A 16,696-nucleotide genomic window follows, 5' to 3' on the forward strand; every position below is an offset into this window, starting at 1 on the left:
ATATAACCATTTTGTAAATATTAAATAAACATTAGATTAATAAATCTAGCATTTTAAGTATTATCTGAGTGCGGCTCTGAAAATATATTGGAACCTATATATCTAAGCAAAATCAGATTGATGTTCCTTTTTGTTTTCTGTAACAAATGGGATCTAATCTTAAGTACAGTGCTGCTAATTCTTCAAGGATAACGAAGAGAACTATTAATACATCACCAGTTAAACAAGCTCAAAAAGACTTGAAAAAGTATCTACCTTCGCAGACGAAGTATTTGCAGAATTTGAAGAACAAGAAAACTCTAAGCCCATCTCCCAAGATATCAGAAGGTAAACAGGATGAGGTCCCATTAACCGTTCAAGACTATAATGTTCAATTAGACTATCAACTTTCTAAAAAGGATGACATATTGATAGCGGTCGATACTATCCTTGGTAATCAATGGTCTGAAGCAACTACTCTTCATTCGAGGTTTCATACAAGACAAGAGGTACAGAATTCTCTTAATAATGAGGACCTTTTGTTTCTGCTACCTGGATTATCTATGAAAGTTAAAGCAGACATCATCAAGTATAGGGCTAACCAATTCCCTCACGGTTTAATAACGATAAATCAGCTTTATTCCATCTATGAACATCAAGGAAATACATTTGTAGATAGAAATTTGGAAATGAGGATACGAGAAGGAAAGCTTCGAAAATTTGTCATAACAAATGCTTCACCAATCATACTGAGATCACCCCAAAAATTTCAACATGGGAAAGTAACATATGGCTACGAAAACGTCGAAGTTATAGTTAAATCTGAAAATTATTTAAATAACATAAAAAATGAAATACATAAATTGGAGAAGGAAATTAGTCTCCAAGAAACACTGGCAAATGAAAAATCCAGTAAAGAATCTTTGTGTGAATGCTTGCAAAAATTCCTTAAATTTATCATCAACCATCCTACAGCACTATTTATAGATAATAACCAAGGAATGGATAATCAAGAACTTTCAAAGTTGGTATCTCTTGGATATATAACTTTAACCTCAAATCATTTGAATGAAATAGAATCACATCAATATTCAATATCTTATCCAAATTGTGGTACTTATCTTAAACTTATCAATGCAGGGCGTTCATGGTTAGTCAAGACTTTGAGTAAATCCAAGTATAGTGAATTACTCGAAGAGCATATATTTAATAGGTGGGAGGGCCTTAATACAAGTTTTAATGGAACCTCAAAAATGACTAATTTCAGAAGTCCCTTGTATGGGTATGATTTATATTGGATATTAGCGGACGCCCTCGGGGCAGGCGTTATTGAGGTATTTAACACGCCAGTTGGAAGGGGCTGGCGCTTAACAGGAAAGATTTGAACGTTTAGTTAACATAAGTATTATTATATAAAGAGTAATGTATTTACTAATATTGAACAGAAATATCCTTGTTCATTCAAGTTTTAAAAAGACTGGATGCATGTATTACATCTTAACTCTTTGCTTTCTTTGAGCTTTTCTTTGTTTTCTTTCAAGCTCTTTCTTCTCAAGCTTGACTTGTTCTTCTCTAGATAAATTTCTCAAGTTTGATCTTTGCTCTCTCTTTAACTTTGCCTTTTCAGCAGCTAATTCTTCTTGCTTGATTTCATCTAAGACCTTCTTAATTTTAGAAATTTCAATTTCTCTTGTCTTAACGATTTTCTTTAAAGCATCAGCTTTGAAAGTAATCTTTTTAGAAGCTAATTGGTCAACTAAGTTGAAAATAGCCGCTAATATTTCAGATAACTGAGCTAATTGATCAGCATTACTAACTAAAGAAGTGGAAATAAGAATTCTTTGCTTTGGTGCACATTGGGAAATAGTTTCTGGTCTTTCAACGGGTTGATCAGTAATGGCAATAAATCTCAAGAAAGAAGCAGCTTGCAAAGTTAAAGATTTCTTTAACTCTGGAGTCAAAGTTTTATCTTGAAATTCATTGGCTTCACTCATGAACACAAATGATTCAGGAATGTTAGCAGAATCGGCAGTTCTTGTCAAAGATAAGAAATAATTGAATTTTCTGAAATCATTCATACCAAGCTTTGAAACAATAGCAGTGATGAAATTATCAATGTTTGCATCAGGTGAAGGAGTAATTTCAATGTTAACTTTATCGGTAGGATAAACAACAGAGTCGGTGAAGAAAGACATAACGGACTCAAGAATCCAAACAAAAATATTATGTCTAGGTTTCAACTTGATATCAATGTTAACCTTGGCAATATTAATTCTACCAGTTGCATAAGATGAGTAATCTTCAGAGCTATCCTTGATGTACAAGTCTTTTTGAGAAACACCATATTGAAAGAAGTTCTTCTTGAAAACATCGTTCAATCCTTTCAAGTAAGAAGTGGTTAAGTATTGATTATAGAAATCACCAGCCTTGTAAAGGATAACAAAAGCAATTGTGAAACCAAGTGTAAGATACTCCAAGCTCCAGTTGTGTTCCTTCAATCTTTCGAAAAGAGTCATTTCACTAAGTTCGTTAGCAGTGAATTTACTGGTAGTACCGAAACTAAAATATGTTAGACATTATTCAACTCAATCAAATCAATATTTTTCAAATTTACATACAAATCAATGGCCTTAACCATTGGAGAGAAAGCCAAAGCTAAAACAATTCCACTTATCATTTTATCACTAGTTATTTAAGTAGACAATTATTTAGATTAGATATGGTCCACTATTTTTCATTATATTGAACGAAATTGTCCACTTACTGCGAAAGGTTTTTGTGTAACTTATTTACCAATACTAGTGAAGGCATTATCACTAGTGTTTATCTATTCTAACGTACATAATTTCCCTGTATTCTACTAGGTTATACTACTACTAGTCCCTAATCCTTTCTCTTCTTTGATGAAGGAGCTTCCTCGTCTTGGAACTCTTGTTCGCTCTTGTATTTGGACATACCTTCGTGAACGGCACTTCTAACAAGGTCTCGTAAGGCCTCCTCTGGATTTTCACTATTCAATATCAGTTCAATCTTCTTACGTCTTTCTTCGTCGTCGAAGCTTTCTTCTTGACTAGGAACTTCGTTTTCCATAGTATATCTGATTTGATGACCATCTATGTTACCTGGAGCTGGTAACGAAGCAAGCGTTTCATCACCAGAGACACCAGTACTTTGTGGTTGGTCATGAGATAATGATCTTAAATATTGTGCTAATTCTGGAAACTCGTCGTCTTCTTCAATGTATTCTGCTGGTATTTGACCTTCGTTGTTCTTAATTTTCCAATCAGCCTTCAACTCCTCTACCATTACCTTTGCAGTTCTGAGATCTTCGACATGATGCAATGGGGCATCCCCTTCACTGTCTTGTATATTAATGTTTCCTCCTCTCTTTATCAATAATTTCAACAAGCCTATATGGCCGTACGATGCTGCTGCATGTATTGGAGTATATCCATTTGGGTCCTTCGAATTTGGAGTGAAATCGCCACTATCCAAATATGATTCAACGATTTTAACCTGGTTATCTGCGGCAGCTACCCAAATGTTTGAAACCATAGTTACTATAACTTGTCTATTTCAAATGATTGCAAACTGTATGGGGATGAGCTTCAACTACTTGAAAAAAATTGTCACCAATATTTCTCGTTTTGGGCACGATTATAATTTCCGGGACATAATTATCATTACCTTCTTAAACTTATCAACCACCGTACATACACCAAAAGGACTATGACAGACCTTACAGACGCTCCACGTGCTAATAATGACACGCTTACGACGTCTCCACCTGAAAAATTGTCCGGATTCGAGTGGTGGAGGAGATCATTACAGTATAGAACTGGAATGGGCATATCAGAAGACGAAAAGAAACAATTCGAACATGACTACAGGGCTAAGCATTTGCCCACGCAATGTACTGATTGCGTTGCAAATCTTGACTGGATGCTTAAATATTCTCCTTCTGTTATATTTATGATGGATCATGTAAAAAAAATCGGTGGAAACATTAGTAAGTCCAATATTATCTGCGACGTTTGTGACGACTATAAAGGTGGAGGATTCCATCCAGAGGGTGGAATATTATTGTGCTCTAATTGGATTACAGATAAATGGCAATTAGAAGATATTTTGACCCATGAATTGGTGCATGCATACGATTTTCTTAAGTTCAAAGTAGATCTTACCAACTTAAAACACCATGCATGTACCGAAATCAGGGCCTCCATGTTGAGTGGTGAATGCCGTATATTTAACGAAATCAAGAAAACAGGGTTAGGTGACTTCGGCAAAAAGTTCCAAGCTTGCATAAAGAGAAGGGCAATCTTGTCAGTTTCAGCTAATCCTAATTGTAAAGATACCCAAGAAGCAGAAAAAGTGGTAAATACTGTATGGCAGTCTTGTTTCAATGATACAAGACCGTTTGAAAGAGTGTATCGTTAGTTAAGCATATATTCCATCGATTGCCGTGTATATAGAATATTAACAATCGATCTTTTGTCATATCGTATTCTATGTACGGAATTTTCGCATTCGTAATTGAAAGTAGACCGCAACCAACTTGAACTCCTTACAAAATCCCTAGCTAAGAAAAGAGTCGATATAATCAATAAGGAAACGTTAGGAAGATGGTTCATAAATCAAATACAGATGAAAAACTCTCGACAATTGTTGATAGAAATGATGGAAGAAGAAAATCACTTATTCTTGATGATGACTACAATAAGAAAGAACCATTGCAAGGTTTAGACAATCAATACGTAAGTGCGGTCAAACTGCGCAATTTAAAGGCATCTGAGAATACCAGCAATATATCTGATACGGATTCAAAATCAAGTCTCTCTGAAACCACAATTCATATATCTGGAGATGAGCACATCAATGTCGAACCTCTAATGAAGAAATTAGATCAGATTCATAATGCTGCTCCTACAAGACTAAGGAGAAGGAAGAGCAAAGTGAAGGGATCAGTGGAAAAGAAACCTACTACAAATAAAAGTGAAGAGAAATTCAGATCTGGATTCGGGGATATCAAATTCTACTCTGTGCTGTCTACTATTTTCGATTCAAGCTATTTCAAAAATTCGGAATTCTTCGGAATATACGTGCTTTTCTGGCTTGGTACTGCCTTCCTTATGATGAACAACATTGCTCATTCGTACTTTGAGAGCAGCGAGGATTTCTTCCAAACTGCTGTTATGAGGACATTGAGGAAAGATTTAGTGAAAATTGGTCTTACTGATCTAGCAATGTACCTTGGCACATATTTTGCCTTTTTTCTTCAATTTGCATGCTTAAAGGGTTGGATTGTATGGGACTCAAGTGGTTGGATAATTCAAGCTGTCTACGATTTTCTTCATGGTGCTTTCTGGCTTTATTTTGCTTCAGAGAAATGTATGTCTTACCCATGGATAGGTAAGGTATTTTTAGTGCTACATAATCTTGTCTTTATTATGAAGATGCATTCTTACGCATTTTACAATGGCTATCTATGGCAGATATTAAGAGAATTGGAGTTCTCAGAAAACTACTTAGCAAGGTTGAATAGTGGTCTGGTTCAATTGCCAGAAAAATATGATTTGGAAAGAACGAAAAGTATTTTAGATGGGAGTGTTCTCTTTTGTAAGTTTGAATTAGAATATCAATCAAATGCAACTACCATGTCGCATGAGTCCCCAATTGAATCTTTCGATTTAGAAAATGATATCCATGACTTGCAAGAAAAGAATATAGTTAAATTTCCTCAGAATATTAATTTGTTTAATTTCTTTGAGTACTCTATGTTCCCAACCTTAGTCTACACGTTGAATTTCCCACGGACCCGTCGGATCAGATGGCTGTATGTATTAGAAAAGACCTGTGGTGTTTTCGGTATTATTTTTCTTATGATTTTGGTGGCTCAAAACTGGATGTACCCTATTATTCAACGTGCAATTGCCTTGCAAGATCTACCTACAGCAGATAAATGGAGAGGGTGTATGTTCATTTTACTTGATATGATTCCTCCTTTTCTCATGGAATATCTTTTCACTTTCTTTTTGATTTGGGATGCAATTCTAAATGTTATTGCTGAGTTGAGTCGATTTGCAGATCGAGATTTCTATGGACCTTGGTGGTCATGTTCCGACTGGTCAGAATATGCTAGAATATGGAATCGTCCTGTTCATAAATTCTTGCTCAGACATGTCTATCATTCTTCGATTAGTGTGCTCAAGCTCAATAGTCTGAATGCTATCCTAGGAACATTTATTCTATCCAGCTTAGTACATGAATTGGTCATGTTTGTGATTTTCAACCGATTAAGAGGTTATTTATTGTTGATGCAAATGTCTCAGCTTCCTTTAGTAGCTTTTAGTAACACCAAATTTATGAAAAATAAAAAAGTATTGGGTAACGTTATGTGCTGGTTCGGATTCATTTCGGTTCCAAGTATGATCTGCACATTCTATTTAATATTTTAATGGCAGCTCGAATAACTAGTTACGTGTAAATGGTTCACGTTATATCCTCTTTGTATATTCATTGTTTTTATATCTATAGGCAGCATGGTTTATTTACAATACCAACGATTAACTATATAGACTGCGGCACTGAGCCGCATCATGAACATACTCGTTTTCCGAAAGTAGTTCAATGCATAAAACCTATACAATAAATAAGATGTTTAGATGCTAAGAATAATAACGGACTTTAATTGGCAAAGCGATATCAGACGAGACAATAGGATAAAAGTTATACACATGATTGATCGCCAAATGTCGATTTCCGCGTTCTCATATATGTAAACCTCGAGTTGCAAGACTTGGTGAAAAATCTACCAACCAAACCGATTGCATAGTAGTGAATTCTCATTGAAATGTTGCACAATTCCAATGCTGAGGAAAAACTTTCCACAATAATTAATAGAAATAGTGGAAAAAGAAAATCGCTTATTCTTGATGATGAATATTATGACAAGGAACCACTGCAAGGATTGGAAGATCAATATGTGAATGTGACCAACCATCATAATCAAAAACAGCTCAATTCCGACAATATTAATTATTCCGAGTTCGAATCGTCCGAAAGTATGCTTGAGAGGTTTGAAAATGGCCAAGCTAGCTTAGAACCACTTATGATAAAATTGGATCAGATTAACAATGCAGCACGTAACAGAATCAGGCAAAAAAAAATAAACGATGATAAACTTCAAACAGACTCTTCGTCAAACAAAGCAAGTAAAGATAACTTCAGGTCTAGATTTGGAGACGTCAAATTCTTCTCTGCACTGACTACTATTTTTGATTCGGCGACTTTTAAAAATTCAGAATTCTACGGACTCTACTTACTTTTTTGGATAGGCACAGGATTTCTTATGGCAAACAACATTATTCATTCGTACATTGAAACAGGCGATAATTTTTTCGAAACTGCAGTTATGAGAACCATGAGGAAAGATTTGGTGAAAATTGGTCTAACTGATTTAGCGATGTACATCGGCACATATTTTGCATTTCTTGTTCAATACGCTTGCCTGAAAGGCTGGATTGCATGGCATTCAACTGGTTGGATTATCCAGAGTATTTATAGTTTTACACATTGCGCCTTCTCGATCTATTTTGCATCTGATATGTGTATGTCTTATCCTTGGATTGGAAAAGTGTTCCTAATATTACACAATTTAGTATTGATTATGAAGATGCATTCCTATGCCTTTTATAATGGATATTTATGGAAAATATTGGAAGAGTTGGAGTTCTCGGAAAACTACCTAGAAAGATTAAATAATAGTCTGGTTCAATTGCCACAGAATTTTGAGTTGGAAAAAACGAAAAGCATTTTAGATGGGAGTGTTCGCTTTTGTAAGTTTGAATTGGAATATCAATCAAGTGCAACTACCATGTCGAGCGAGTCTCCAATAGAATCTTTCGATTTGGAAGATGATATTCATGATTTGCAAGAAAAGAATATAGTTAAATTTCCTCAGAATATTAACTTGTTTAATTTCTTTGAGTACTCTATGTTCCCAACCTTAGTCTACACGTTGAACTTCCCGCGTACACGTAGGATCAGATGGCACTATGTTTTGAAAAAGAGTTGCGCTATTTTTGGTCTTATATTGCTTATGATCTTAGTGGCTCAAGACTGGATATACCCTATTTTAGTACGTGCCATGGAGTTACAAGGTTTACCCACCGAGGAAAAACGAACTCGCTGTGTGCCTATCTTCCTCGATATGATTCCCCCTTTCATCTGGATTTATCTTTTAACATTCTTTTTGATCTGGGATGCAATCCTCAATACCATTGCTGAGTTGAGTCGCTTTGCAGATCGGGATTTCTACGGACCATGGTGGTCAAGCGCTGACTGGGGAGAATACTCAAGAATCTGGAATCGTCCTGTCCATAAATTCCTACTCAGACATGTGTACCATTCATCCATCAGCTCATTTAATCTCAGCAGATATAAAGCCATGCTTTGTACATTTATTTTCTCCAGCATAATGCATGAATTAGTTATGTATATAATCTTCAAGCGTTTGAGATGCTACATAACATTGTTACAAATGTCTCAAATTCCTCACATCGCCTTGAGCAGTACTAAATTTATGAAAGATAGAAGAAGATTTGGTAACTTTAACTCTTTATTTGGCTTGGTCTTAGCCCCAGGTCTTGTCTGTACCCTTTATTTAGTATTTTAATGATACTAGATATTGGTACTAACTATAAGTGAAGTTGCAATAATCAGTCACGTGAATGGTGGTTCATCTCATAAATTTTTTTATAGACTATAGAATCAATAAATAGACGATAAGATTTTGGATAATAACAGACCACCAAGTATATAGAATACAATGTCGAGACCAGAACAGCTTGCTCCACCTGAGGTTTTTTATAATGATACTGAATCATTTAAGTATACTACGTCCACCCGTGTTCAACATATTCAGGCAAAGATGACTTTAAGAGCATTAGAGTTATTAAATCTAGCACGAGAGGAACCGCATTTCATATTGGATTTAGGATGTGGATCCGGTTTGTCAGGAGAAATATTGACAGAAGAAGGTTATAATTGGGTAGGAATGGACATTTCTCCAAGTATGTTAGCCACCGGCTTAGACAGAGGATTAGAGGGAGATGTCTTTTTGAGTGATTTGGGTAATGGAGTACCCTTTAGGGCAGGTACTTTTGACGCTGCAATTTCAATTTCCGCTATTCAATGGTTATGTAATGCTGATGTTTCTAATGCTGATCCTAAAAAAAGATTATTAAGATTTTTCAACTCGTTGTATGCATCATTAAGAAGAGGGGGAAAGTTTGTTGCACAATTTTATCCAATGAATGATTCGCAAACTGAGTCTATTTTGGATGCGGCTAAACTAGCAGGTTTCGGCGGTGGTTTGATCATAGATGAACCTGAGTCGAAACGTCACAAGAAATATTATCTAGTTTTAACTGCTGGTCAGTCCGAAAGAAGTATCAACTTATCCGGAGCCCAAATGGATGCGCCACAAACCACCAAGAAAATGAACAAGAAACTCATGAAGAAATTAGAAACAAAGAAAGAATTTATCAATAGAAAGAAGGAAACCATGAGAAGAAGAGGAAGAGATGTTGCTCACGACTCCAAATTCACTGCAAGAAAAAGACGTCCTCGTTTTTAGTTGTCATTATCTTGAATCTTATTTCTTTCTGCATCTCTATTTGTCATTTGTAAATTATATATATATATCTAAGCTTGAGTTTAGTCTATACTGACTTGTAAAGTAATTAGAAGCACGCGTGCGTACTTTTTAGCACTAAGAAATTCGCAAAATGAAAAATTCACTTGAAAATTACGAACTTGATTTGAAGAACTTCATATACCAGGAATTCAACATTAGACCAGACCAAATGTTCAGCGTTTTAAACAGAGGATTGGCTGTTCGCTCAAGCAGTATATCTTTGCAAGCAGTCAGAACATTTATTCCGTTCAAAAAGGGTATGTTTTAATAATTTTAATTCGACTCACATTGCATGAAATACTAACTATATCAGATAAACTACCAACAGTATACGAACCATTACCAAAGAAGAGAAATTGTGAGAACGCTATCTCATATTTGCATAAACAATTACTCCAAAAATATGACCCTACAGGTAAAAGAAGAGCCCTTGTTGATCAAGACACTGGGGTCCGTTCTGGAGATATTATTAAGGTTACGTATCTTGATAGAACAAATGTTACTGGACAAGTTATTGCCGTTAAGAGATCTGTGAATAGCGTGGGAACAAATATATTACTTAGAAATAAGATCAATAAGTTGGGTGTTGAAATGAGAATCCCACTTTTTAATCCTAACATTAGAAATATTGAAGTTGTTCACAAGCCTAAGAAGTATTTACCAAGAAGAAAACAATTCTACATCAGAAATACTAAGTATGATGTTGGTGATGTTGAAAATTTCGTAAGAAAAGAAACTAAAAAACATAAATAAGTCCACCTCCCAAAACAGTTTACCAGCGAACCGGCATCTTGTATATATATATCATTCTAGGAATACATTCATCTAAATCGTTAAGTCGTGATATTTGTAGTTTGACGCTTATGCTTGTTCTGAATGCATCTTTTCGCTTATTAAGTTGTGTAATCTATCAGATAGTGTATTTCCGAACATATTTTGGAAACTTCGAGATCGTTGCATCATCAACGATTCAAACGTTTCATAATGCTTGACTATTTCTAATGCATCTTCTTCTGGGGTTTCGTACCACCCGGATGTATCTACTGATACTCTAATTGTTTCTCCCTCTTTGGTCTTTAGATGTATATGACTTTCAATATTTCTTTTGCCTCTCCTCGATGCTGATTTTGAGTAGTAATCGTCACCCGTTATTGTTGTTGAATTTGAGGCTAGACTGGGCAGATTCAACTTTAGTTCGCATACCAGAAAGTAATCCTTGTATTCGTTATATAGAACGGATAGCTCATTGCGTCTTGTTTCTTCGTCCATCCTTGAACAGCATTAAATCATTAAAATTAACAATAGTCCGAATGCGATTTTCAATATCGAGAATATAGATGTGATATCAAAATTGGGATTGCACAAAATGTGCTGACTGTCTCACTTCGGTACTCCTTAACGACGACACAGAAAGCTTCCGACACATTCAAAAGTGTTTAAACGCACTTGCTGAATTACAAGCATATTACAAACTACGAGGCTTAAAAATATATAGATTTAGTCACAACTGATTCCCAGTATTCCACGATCAATGTCAATACCGGGCGCCCAGAAACGTGCTCCATGATGGTTCTTCTACGCTTTCACTCACTGGTAATCCTCCGGTCAGATTATTTATATACGAAAAAGATAAACTGATTTAGTAGAGGGTGAAGCTGCGCTTGATGTTAGGAAAAAGAAAATTCAAATAAGAGCGTAGAGTGAAAGTTTCGCTAAATTTATAGTCGAGAAAATTTCAAAGTCGGGTAACTAAGTGATTACTTCATTTTTCACACAACTCTACCCTTCAACTTCATGTCTTATTAGTTAGAGGTATCAATGGTGACGAAGGAAATCAAACCAGAAAAGTTCATAGGAACTCAACTCAGATTGAAGTTGACTGATTTGAGAGTTCTCGATGGTGTTTTGACTGTTGTTGATCCATTTGGAAATCTTTTACTCTCAAACGTCTTCGAACTATCGGAAGATAGATTAGACCGTACGAACTTGCATAAGAGGGAATTGGGCTTGGTGAGTGTGCCTAGAGACACTATAACAAATGTGCTTGTCGACCGCAGGACACACAAGTCTCTTTTAGGGCCCTAAATGCGTGGTATGCTTTTCTAAAAGCTTATTGTCCACATCATCTTGATCTAATTAGGTATATGCTCATAGCAGGTTAAAGCACCAGTTCAGACTTAGAGGCTGGTATCTTGCAAGGTTTACTGAATACATATGTAAATGTTTGAACTTGGGCCATTACTAATGAAAAATTTGTATGTTTATTCATATTGAAATACGTTTATTATTAGAGACATTCAACACCATGATTTAAGTATAGTTTTACATTTGTGTAACAACACTATATAATTGTACATATTTATATAACAAGTACACAATCCTTAGTACTCTGTCACACTAAACGAGTCTATATCATAGTTAATCCACACTATTCTTACTTGTAGGGAGTATTCCAATAATATACACAAAGGTATTTGTATGAATTTGTGTTCCTTGGAGGTGCGGCTTGTGTCGCAAGGTTTATTGCAAATAGATCAAACCTAATACAAACAATTATTTCACTTTTCCTGAATTAATCAGCAAAAGAAGTAGTTAATGCAACTTCTGGTGTTTATTTGTATAATTGTATGTATGTATAATTTATATAAGTCTATATTATGATTATAATATACATAATTTTTTAATTTTTTGAGTTTTTTGTAAAGTTTGCAAAAATATGAAAGAAGAGAAATTCTTGTGTATTCATTTAATATATAAAAAATCAATATATTAATCTAAGGCTGAAGAAGACGAGGGTTTTTGAAAATGTACCTTTCTTCTTCCAGTGGATCAAGTTTACCAATAGTTGTTTTTGCGTATTGTTAAACAAGTTCCACGAAGTGAGTATTATTACAGAATAGAGCAAATACTATTAGTTGCAGATGCAGAAAAATGATAGAAGTGATGATCATATACCCTTCTAGAGATACATATTGGAAAGATCAATTTTGAAATCACATTTTGTTGGGAAGTATACCGCCATCAACTTGGATGTCATAATTATTATAATATTTGTCATTTTTAGCCAAAGCTTTTACTAAATACGTTTCTTTATTTCCATGCAAAGTGAAATTAGATCTATATATGGAATATTTATCTCTTCCAGAAGCTTGAAGTCCAGAACCAATGATTTACAGGTGGTTTTGGTGGTGAATAGTTCGGGCCGATTACATAAGCAGTAAACTTGCGAAGTAGGATCAAATAGATGTCAAACTACTGTTCATTTAACAGCTAGTTGGGAGTAGGCTAAGTGTTGATACGAAAGTTTGTGAATAGTATCGGAATATACAGAGTATCATAATGCAAGGTAGTTATAAAAACAATGGTTTGCCAAGGCCATACTATATGAAACCGTCGCTGAATTTTTCACCTTATCACAACAAAGCAAAGTCATTTTTCGCTTCTCCAAGGCGAAAAGTAGTTGGGTATTTGATTTTATTAATATTGTTTGGGAGTTGTATGTATTGGCTTTCTCAAGATTTGAAGGGTTCAATGGAACAACCATCTTACGAAATAGTTCAACCGGATCTTGAATACAATAAGAACCTAGATGATATCGTAGGAATCGGAAATGCAGACAAAGAATCAGAAAACATTGGATTAGCTGGAAATCTTGCGCAGGGATCAAAGGGTGACATCGGTGTAGGAGTTGCAGAAGCACCAAAAGGAGGTATGGCTAATGAAGCACCTGTGGTTGGCAATGAGAACCCTAATGCTATCAAGAAGCCAAAACAAGGAATCAAGGCATCCATGGAGGATAAATTATGACCAATATTATTCATCTGATAGTTTAAATAGAATTACATGTATATTAATTTTACGTCGCTACGTTTATATTTTGTAGATGGTTCAGTAGTTCAGTAGTCACTAAGAGAGGCATGTTTCCTTTATTTTTAAATTTGGGAAAAAAATGGCTTCCGGATTGAATCTTTGCTGTATTCGTCAAAAAATAACTGTAAAATACTAGATTAGCCATGTATTGTATTTGCTAGCTCTTTATGGTATCACATAAAACAACGCAAAGTGTCGCGATTAGTACGATAATAAAAAATAAAGGTCTTGCTGGGAATCGAACCCAGGTCACCAGCATCAGAAACCAGTGTGATAACCACTACACTACAAAACCTGTTAGTACACATCTTAAACAGAATTATTTGACCTATAAGTTGTTTAATCAGGAGAAATTATATGATTTGAAACGCCTATACGTATACATAATGAAGTCTGTACACCCACAACAAGAATATGGTGTCTAGAAGGTTTTCCAAATCCTTTCTTCTGAACTTAATGGAGCATTTCCTATACTCTATGAGATAATTAAATTAATAAAAGTTACCAAATATTTACCTACATATGTTAAGTTAATTCGATTATATTAGTTCAAACTGTGTTTGAAGTCTGAATTTAATGGGCATTTTGGATCAGCTGTTCCGAAAAGTCCTCGAATGGAAATTAAATTATTAATGATTGCGCTGCATGATACAAATTGTAATTAAAGTTACTCTAAGCTCATTTGAATTCCCGAAAATATGAATCTGGGACAAAGTGATGATATTCATCGTAGTGCTGAATTAAATCAAAGACCGAGTCGTAAGCATCAAAACCCTCACAAATATCCTCCATGCAATGCAAGCCAACAAAAGAGTCTTTATCTTTCAGATGTAGAACAATATTACTGTCACTATCTTCAAGCGACGAAGTTGCAGGATCTCTATATCTTGTATTTGACTGTAGAATGAAGTCACCTGGTGAATCTAGGGTAGGTGTTGCCGAAAATAACGAGTTATCATCCTTTTTCTGACCAGGACTTTCTTGCAGAATCACTATTTCGTTGAGAACATGCTCATCTAACATATGACCTATTAAGTCTTCGTCTATTAAAAATGTCTTACCACAATCATATGGACAAATTTTGTCTCTTGGATGTGTATTCAAATGACGAGCTAACTGTTGACTGGTAGTAAATCCTCTATGGCATATTTCGCAACTCAAAGGCTTTTCAGACGAATGTGACCATTTATGAACTTTCAAATGTGATTTTCTTAAGAAATTCTTACCACAGCCGGGAATATCACAAACAAAGTTTCGTTCATTGGTATGAGTACGCCGGTGTTGTTCTAACAAACAAGGTCTGCTATACATTTTTGAACAATCCTTTACAGGACATTGATACCTTTTTGGTCTAGTGATTTTATCTTCTTTGCTCATTTTACACAAGAAGGAATATCATGTAGCTATTCGCAATCAAAGAGTGCAATTGGCTTATTAGTTTGATATAATGGGGTGAAATATATGAATTTAGTACGGACTTATTCAGAAATATTGAAATTTCTGATTTATAAGCAAATTAAGAAATCCCGATTGCAAAAAGGAATATATCTACACACATACATATGAATAATACGTCATATAAATATAATCATATATATACCCATATTGTATATACTAGCATTATATATTTAGCTTTGAATTACACTGAAATAATATCTTAAAACATAACTACGCAATAAGACAACAATCTTAAAGCTGGGGAACCACAAATTCAACAATTTCTTTAGAAATTTCTTCGACATGACTTTCAAGAGCAAAATGTCCCGTATCAAAGTACACAATTTTCAAATTTTTTGCATCTCTTTTATAAGCTTCGGCTCCATCAACATTGAAAATAATGTCATTCTTACCCCACGCTAAAAGAACTGGAATATTTGAACCTCTCAAGAAGTTTTGAAATTGTGGATACAAATCAACATTAGTCTTGTAATCGTAGAACAAACCTAGTTGAATTGCCGTTTGTCCAGATCTCTTTAAAAGAGCTTCATCAAGTAGATACGCACCTGGATCAATAGAATCTGGGGTTTTAACGCCATGTACATATTGACTAACAATATTTACAGGGTCTTCGATAAATTTTGAAAGGGCATCGACAAATTGAGCGTTGTGTTCGTCAGTTTTCCAATATTCTCTAATTGGTTTCCAAAACCTATCGTCGATACCCTCCTCATAGGCATTACCATTCTGTGACACAATTGCAGTAATTCTGGTAGGATCTTTGAGGGCTAACCTGAGCCCAACAGGAGCACCATAATCAAAGATATAAATAGCAAACTTCTTGAGTTTTAAAGCTTGCACAAACAAATCAATTGTATCAGCCAAGTTGGCAAAGTCATACTTATATGACGATGGTAATTCTGTAAAGCCAAAGCCTGGGATATCAGGTGCAATAACATGAAAGTGTGGGGCAAGAAGCGGAATCAAATTTCTAAACATGTTAGAAGAAGTTGGATAACCATGAAGCAACAAAATAGTTGGTTTATTTGGTGACCCAGCTTCTCTGTAAAATACATTTGTTTCGTTTTGGACTGAAACTTTATGGACACTGGTTGCAATACTCATTTTTTTGACAAAAGCCTACTGATTTAAAAAATTAATCTAATAGTATGGCATGATTCTCATAGAAGCCCAGATATTAGCCATTTATATACTAATATGGCATAAATGGGCTTTAATCAATTCGTTCATGACCATTGATAATCAATTGGGTTCTAATCAATTGGGCTCTAATCATGTGTGCACTTATTAATAGTACTGTGTGTAACTGCTTGGGCTCTAATCACCTTAACTCCAGGCACTATTATTCACTCAACTTGTGTCCATAGACTTGAAAATGACACATCTGGCACCACCGCATTTGTAAGCCATGGAAATATTGCTTCTAATCTCTTCGTTTTGCTTGTACTATGGGATTACTCATCTATTAGTGACTATAGTAAAACGAGTGATTCCAACTGATTCATTACATATCGCCTCCTTTCATAAATGTCTAAAAAATAAGTGAGTATCATGATCAATTCATAATCCATTCTCAAGAGCTGTTCCATTATAAGGGCTAGAAATGATCCAGAATAGTGGATTATCACAATCAATAAAATCCAAGGTTGCGAAACAATAAATAATGTTGCAGAATTACAAGACATTGAG

General features: G+C 35.0%; 13 protein-coding genes across 13 annotated transcripts; 8 read left to right on the forward strand and 5 right to left on the reverse strand.

The window, feature by feature from the left end:
* Nucleotides 1-146: 146 nt before the first annotated feature.
* On the forward strand, nt 147-1,364 carry AC631_00491 (uncharacterized protein; the record flags this gene model as incomplete). The annotated part of the gene is made up of 1 exon (XM_015609321.1): nt 147-1,364. One exon carries the CDS (start codon nt 147-149, stop codon nt 1,362-1,364), a length of 1,218 nt encoding a protein of 405 aa, XP_015469781.1.
* A 105-nt stretch (nt 1,365-1,469) lies between these two features.
* Nucleotides 1,470-2,656, reverse strand: AC631_00492 (uncharacterized protein; the record flags this gene model as incomplete). The annotated part of the gene is made up of 2 exons (XM_015609322.1): nt 1,470-2,538; nt 2,598-2,656. The coding sequence occupies 2 exons, from the start codon at nt 2,654-2,656 to the stop codon at nt 1,470-1,472; spliced, it is 1,128 nt and encodes a 375-aa protein (XP_015469782.1).
* Nucleotides 2,657-2,862: 206 nt separating this feature from the next.
* On the reverse strand, nt 2,863-3,534 carry AC631_00493 (uncharacterized protein; the record flags this gene model as incomplete). Its single annotated transcript, XM_015609323.1, has 1 exon — nt 2,863-3,534. One exon carries the CDS (start codon nt 3,532-3,534, stop codon nt 2,863-2,865), a length of 672 nt encoding a protein of 223 aa, XP_015469783.1.
* A 174-nt stretch (nt 3,535-3,708) lies between these two features.
* Nucleotides 3,709-4,419, forward strand: AC631_00494 (putative metalloprotease; the record flags this gene model as incomplete). The annotated part of the gene is made up of 1 exon (XM_015609324.1): nt 3,709-4,419. One exon carries the CDS (start codon nt 3,709-3,711, stop codon nt 4,417-4,419), a length of 711 nt encoding a protein of 236 aa, XP_015469784.1.
* A 185-nt stretch (nt 4,420-4,604) lies between these two features.
* Nucleotides 4,605-6,437, forward strand: ARE2 (sterol acyltransferase; the record flags this gene model as incomplete). The annotated part of the gene is made up of 1 exon (XM_015609325.1): nt 4,605-6,437. One exon carries the CDS (start codon nt 4,605-4,607, stop codon nt 6,435-6,437), a length of 1,833 nt encoding a protein of 610 aa, XP_015469785.1.
* A 395-nt stretch (nt 6,438-6,832) lies between these two features.
* On the forward strand, nt 6,833-8,656 carry AC631_00496 (uncharacterized protein; the record flags this gene model as incomplete). Its single annotated transcript, XM_015609326.1, has 1 exon — nt 6,833-8,656. One exon carries the CDS (start codon nt 6,833-6,835, stop codon nt 8,654-8,656), a length of 1,824 nt encoding a protein of 607 aa, XP_015469786.1.
* A 153-nt stretch (nt 8,657-8,809) lies between these two features.
* On the forward strand, nt 8,810-9,619 carry BUD23 (18S rRNA (guanine1575-N7)-methyltransferase; the record flags this gene model as incomplete). The annotated part of the gene is made up of 1 exon (XM_015609327.1): nt 8,810-9,619. The coding sequence occupies one exon, from the start codon at nt 8,810-8,812 to the stop codon at nt 9,617-9,619; it is 810 nt and encodes a 269-aa protein (XP_015469787.1).
* A 151-nt stretch (nt 9,620-9,770) lies between these two features.
* Nucleotides 9,771-10,432, forward strand: AC631_00498 (mitochondrial 54S ribosomal protein bL19m; the record flags this gene model as incomplete). Its single annotated transcript, XM_015609328.1, has 2 exons — nt 9,771-9,936; nt 9,993-10,432. 2 exons carry the CDS (start codon nt 9,771-9,773, stop codon nt 10,430-10,432), a joined length of 606 nt encoding a protein of 201 aa, XP_015469788.1.
* Nucleotides 10,433-10,540: 108 nt separating this feature from the next.
* AC631_00499 (uncharacterized protein) lies at nt 10,541-10,948 on the reverse strand (the record flags this gene model as incomplete). Its single annotated transcript, XM_015609329.1, has 1 exon — nt 10,541-10,948. One exon carries the CDS (start codon nt 10,946-10,948, stop codon nt 10,541-10,543), a length of 408 nt encoding a protein of 135 aa, XP_015469789.1.
* A 549-nt stretch (nt 10,949-11,497) lies between these two features.
* Nucleotides 11,498-11,764, forward strand: AC631_00500 (uncharacterized protein; the record flags this gene model as incomplete). The annotated part of the gene is made up of 1 exon (XM_015609330.1): nt 11,498-11,764. The coding sequence occupies one exon, from the start codon at nt 11,498-11,500 to the stop codon at nt 11,762-11,764; it is 267 nt and encodes an 88-aa protein (XP_015469790.1).
* A 1,254-nt stretch (nt 11,765-13,018) lies between these two features.
* On the forward strand, nt 13,019-13,486 carry AC631_00501 (uncharacterized protein; the record flags this gene model as incomplete). Its single annotated transcript, XM_015609331.1, has 1 exon — nt 13,019-13,486. The coding sequence occupies one exon, from the start codon at nt 13,019-13,021 to the stop codon at nt 13,484-13,486; it is 468 nt and encodes a 155-aa protein (XP_015469791.1).
* Nucleotides 13,487-14,227: 741 nt separating this feature from the next.
* Nucleotides 14,228-14,926, reverse strand: AC631_00502 (uncharacterized protein; the record flags this gene model as incomplete). The annotated part of the gene is made up of 1 exon (XM_015609332.1): nt 14,228-14,926. The coding sequence occupies one exon, from the start codon at nt 14,924-14,926 to the stop codon at nt 14,228-14,230; it is 699 nt and encodes a 232-aa protein (XP_015469792.1).
* Nucleotides 14,927-15,238: 312 nt separating this feature from the next.
* AC631_00503 (alpha/beta fold hydrolase) lies at nt 15,239-16,111 on the reverse strand (the record flags this gene model as incomplete). The annotated part of the gene is made up of 1 exon (XM_015609333.1): nt 15,239-16,111. The coding sequence occupies one exon, from the start codon at nt 16,109-16,111 to the stop codon at nt 15,239-15,241; it is 873 nt and encodes a 290-aa protein (XP_015469793.1).
* Nucleotides 16,112-16,696: the final 585 nt, after the last annotated feature.

This window comes from Debaryomyces fabryi (assembly GCF_001447935.2).
Source record: "Debaryomyces fabryi strain CBS 789 chromosome Unknown contig00006, whole genome shotgun sequence".
Taxonomy (NCBI): domain Eukaryota; kingdom Fungi; phylum Ascomycota; class Pichiomycetes; order Serinales; family Debaryomycetaceae; genus Debaryomyces; species Debaryomyces fabryi.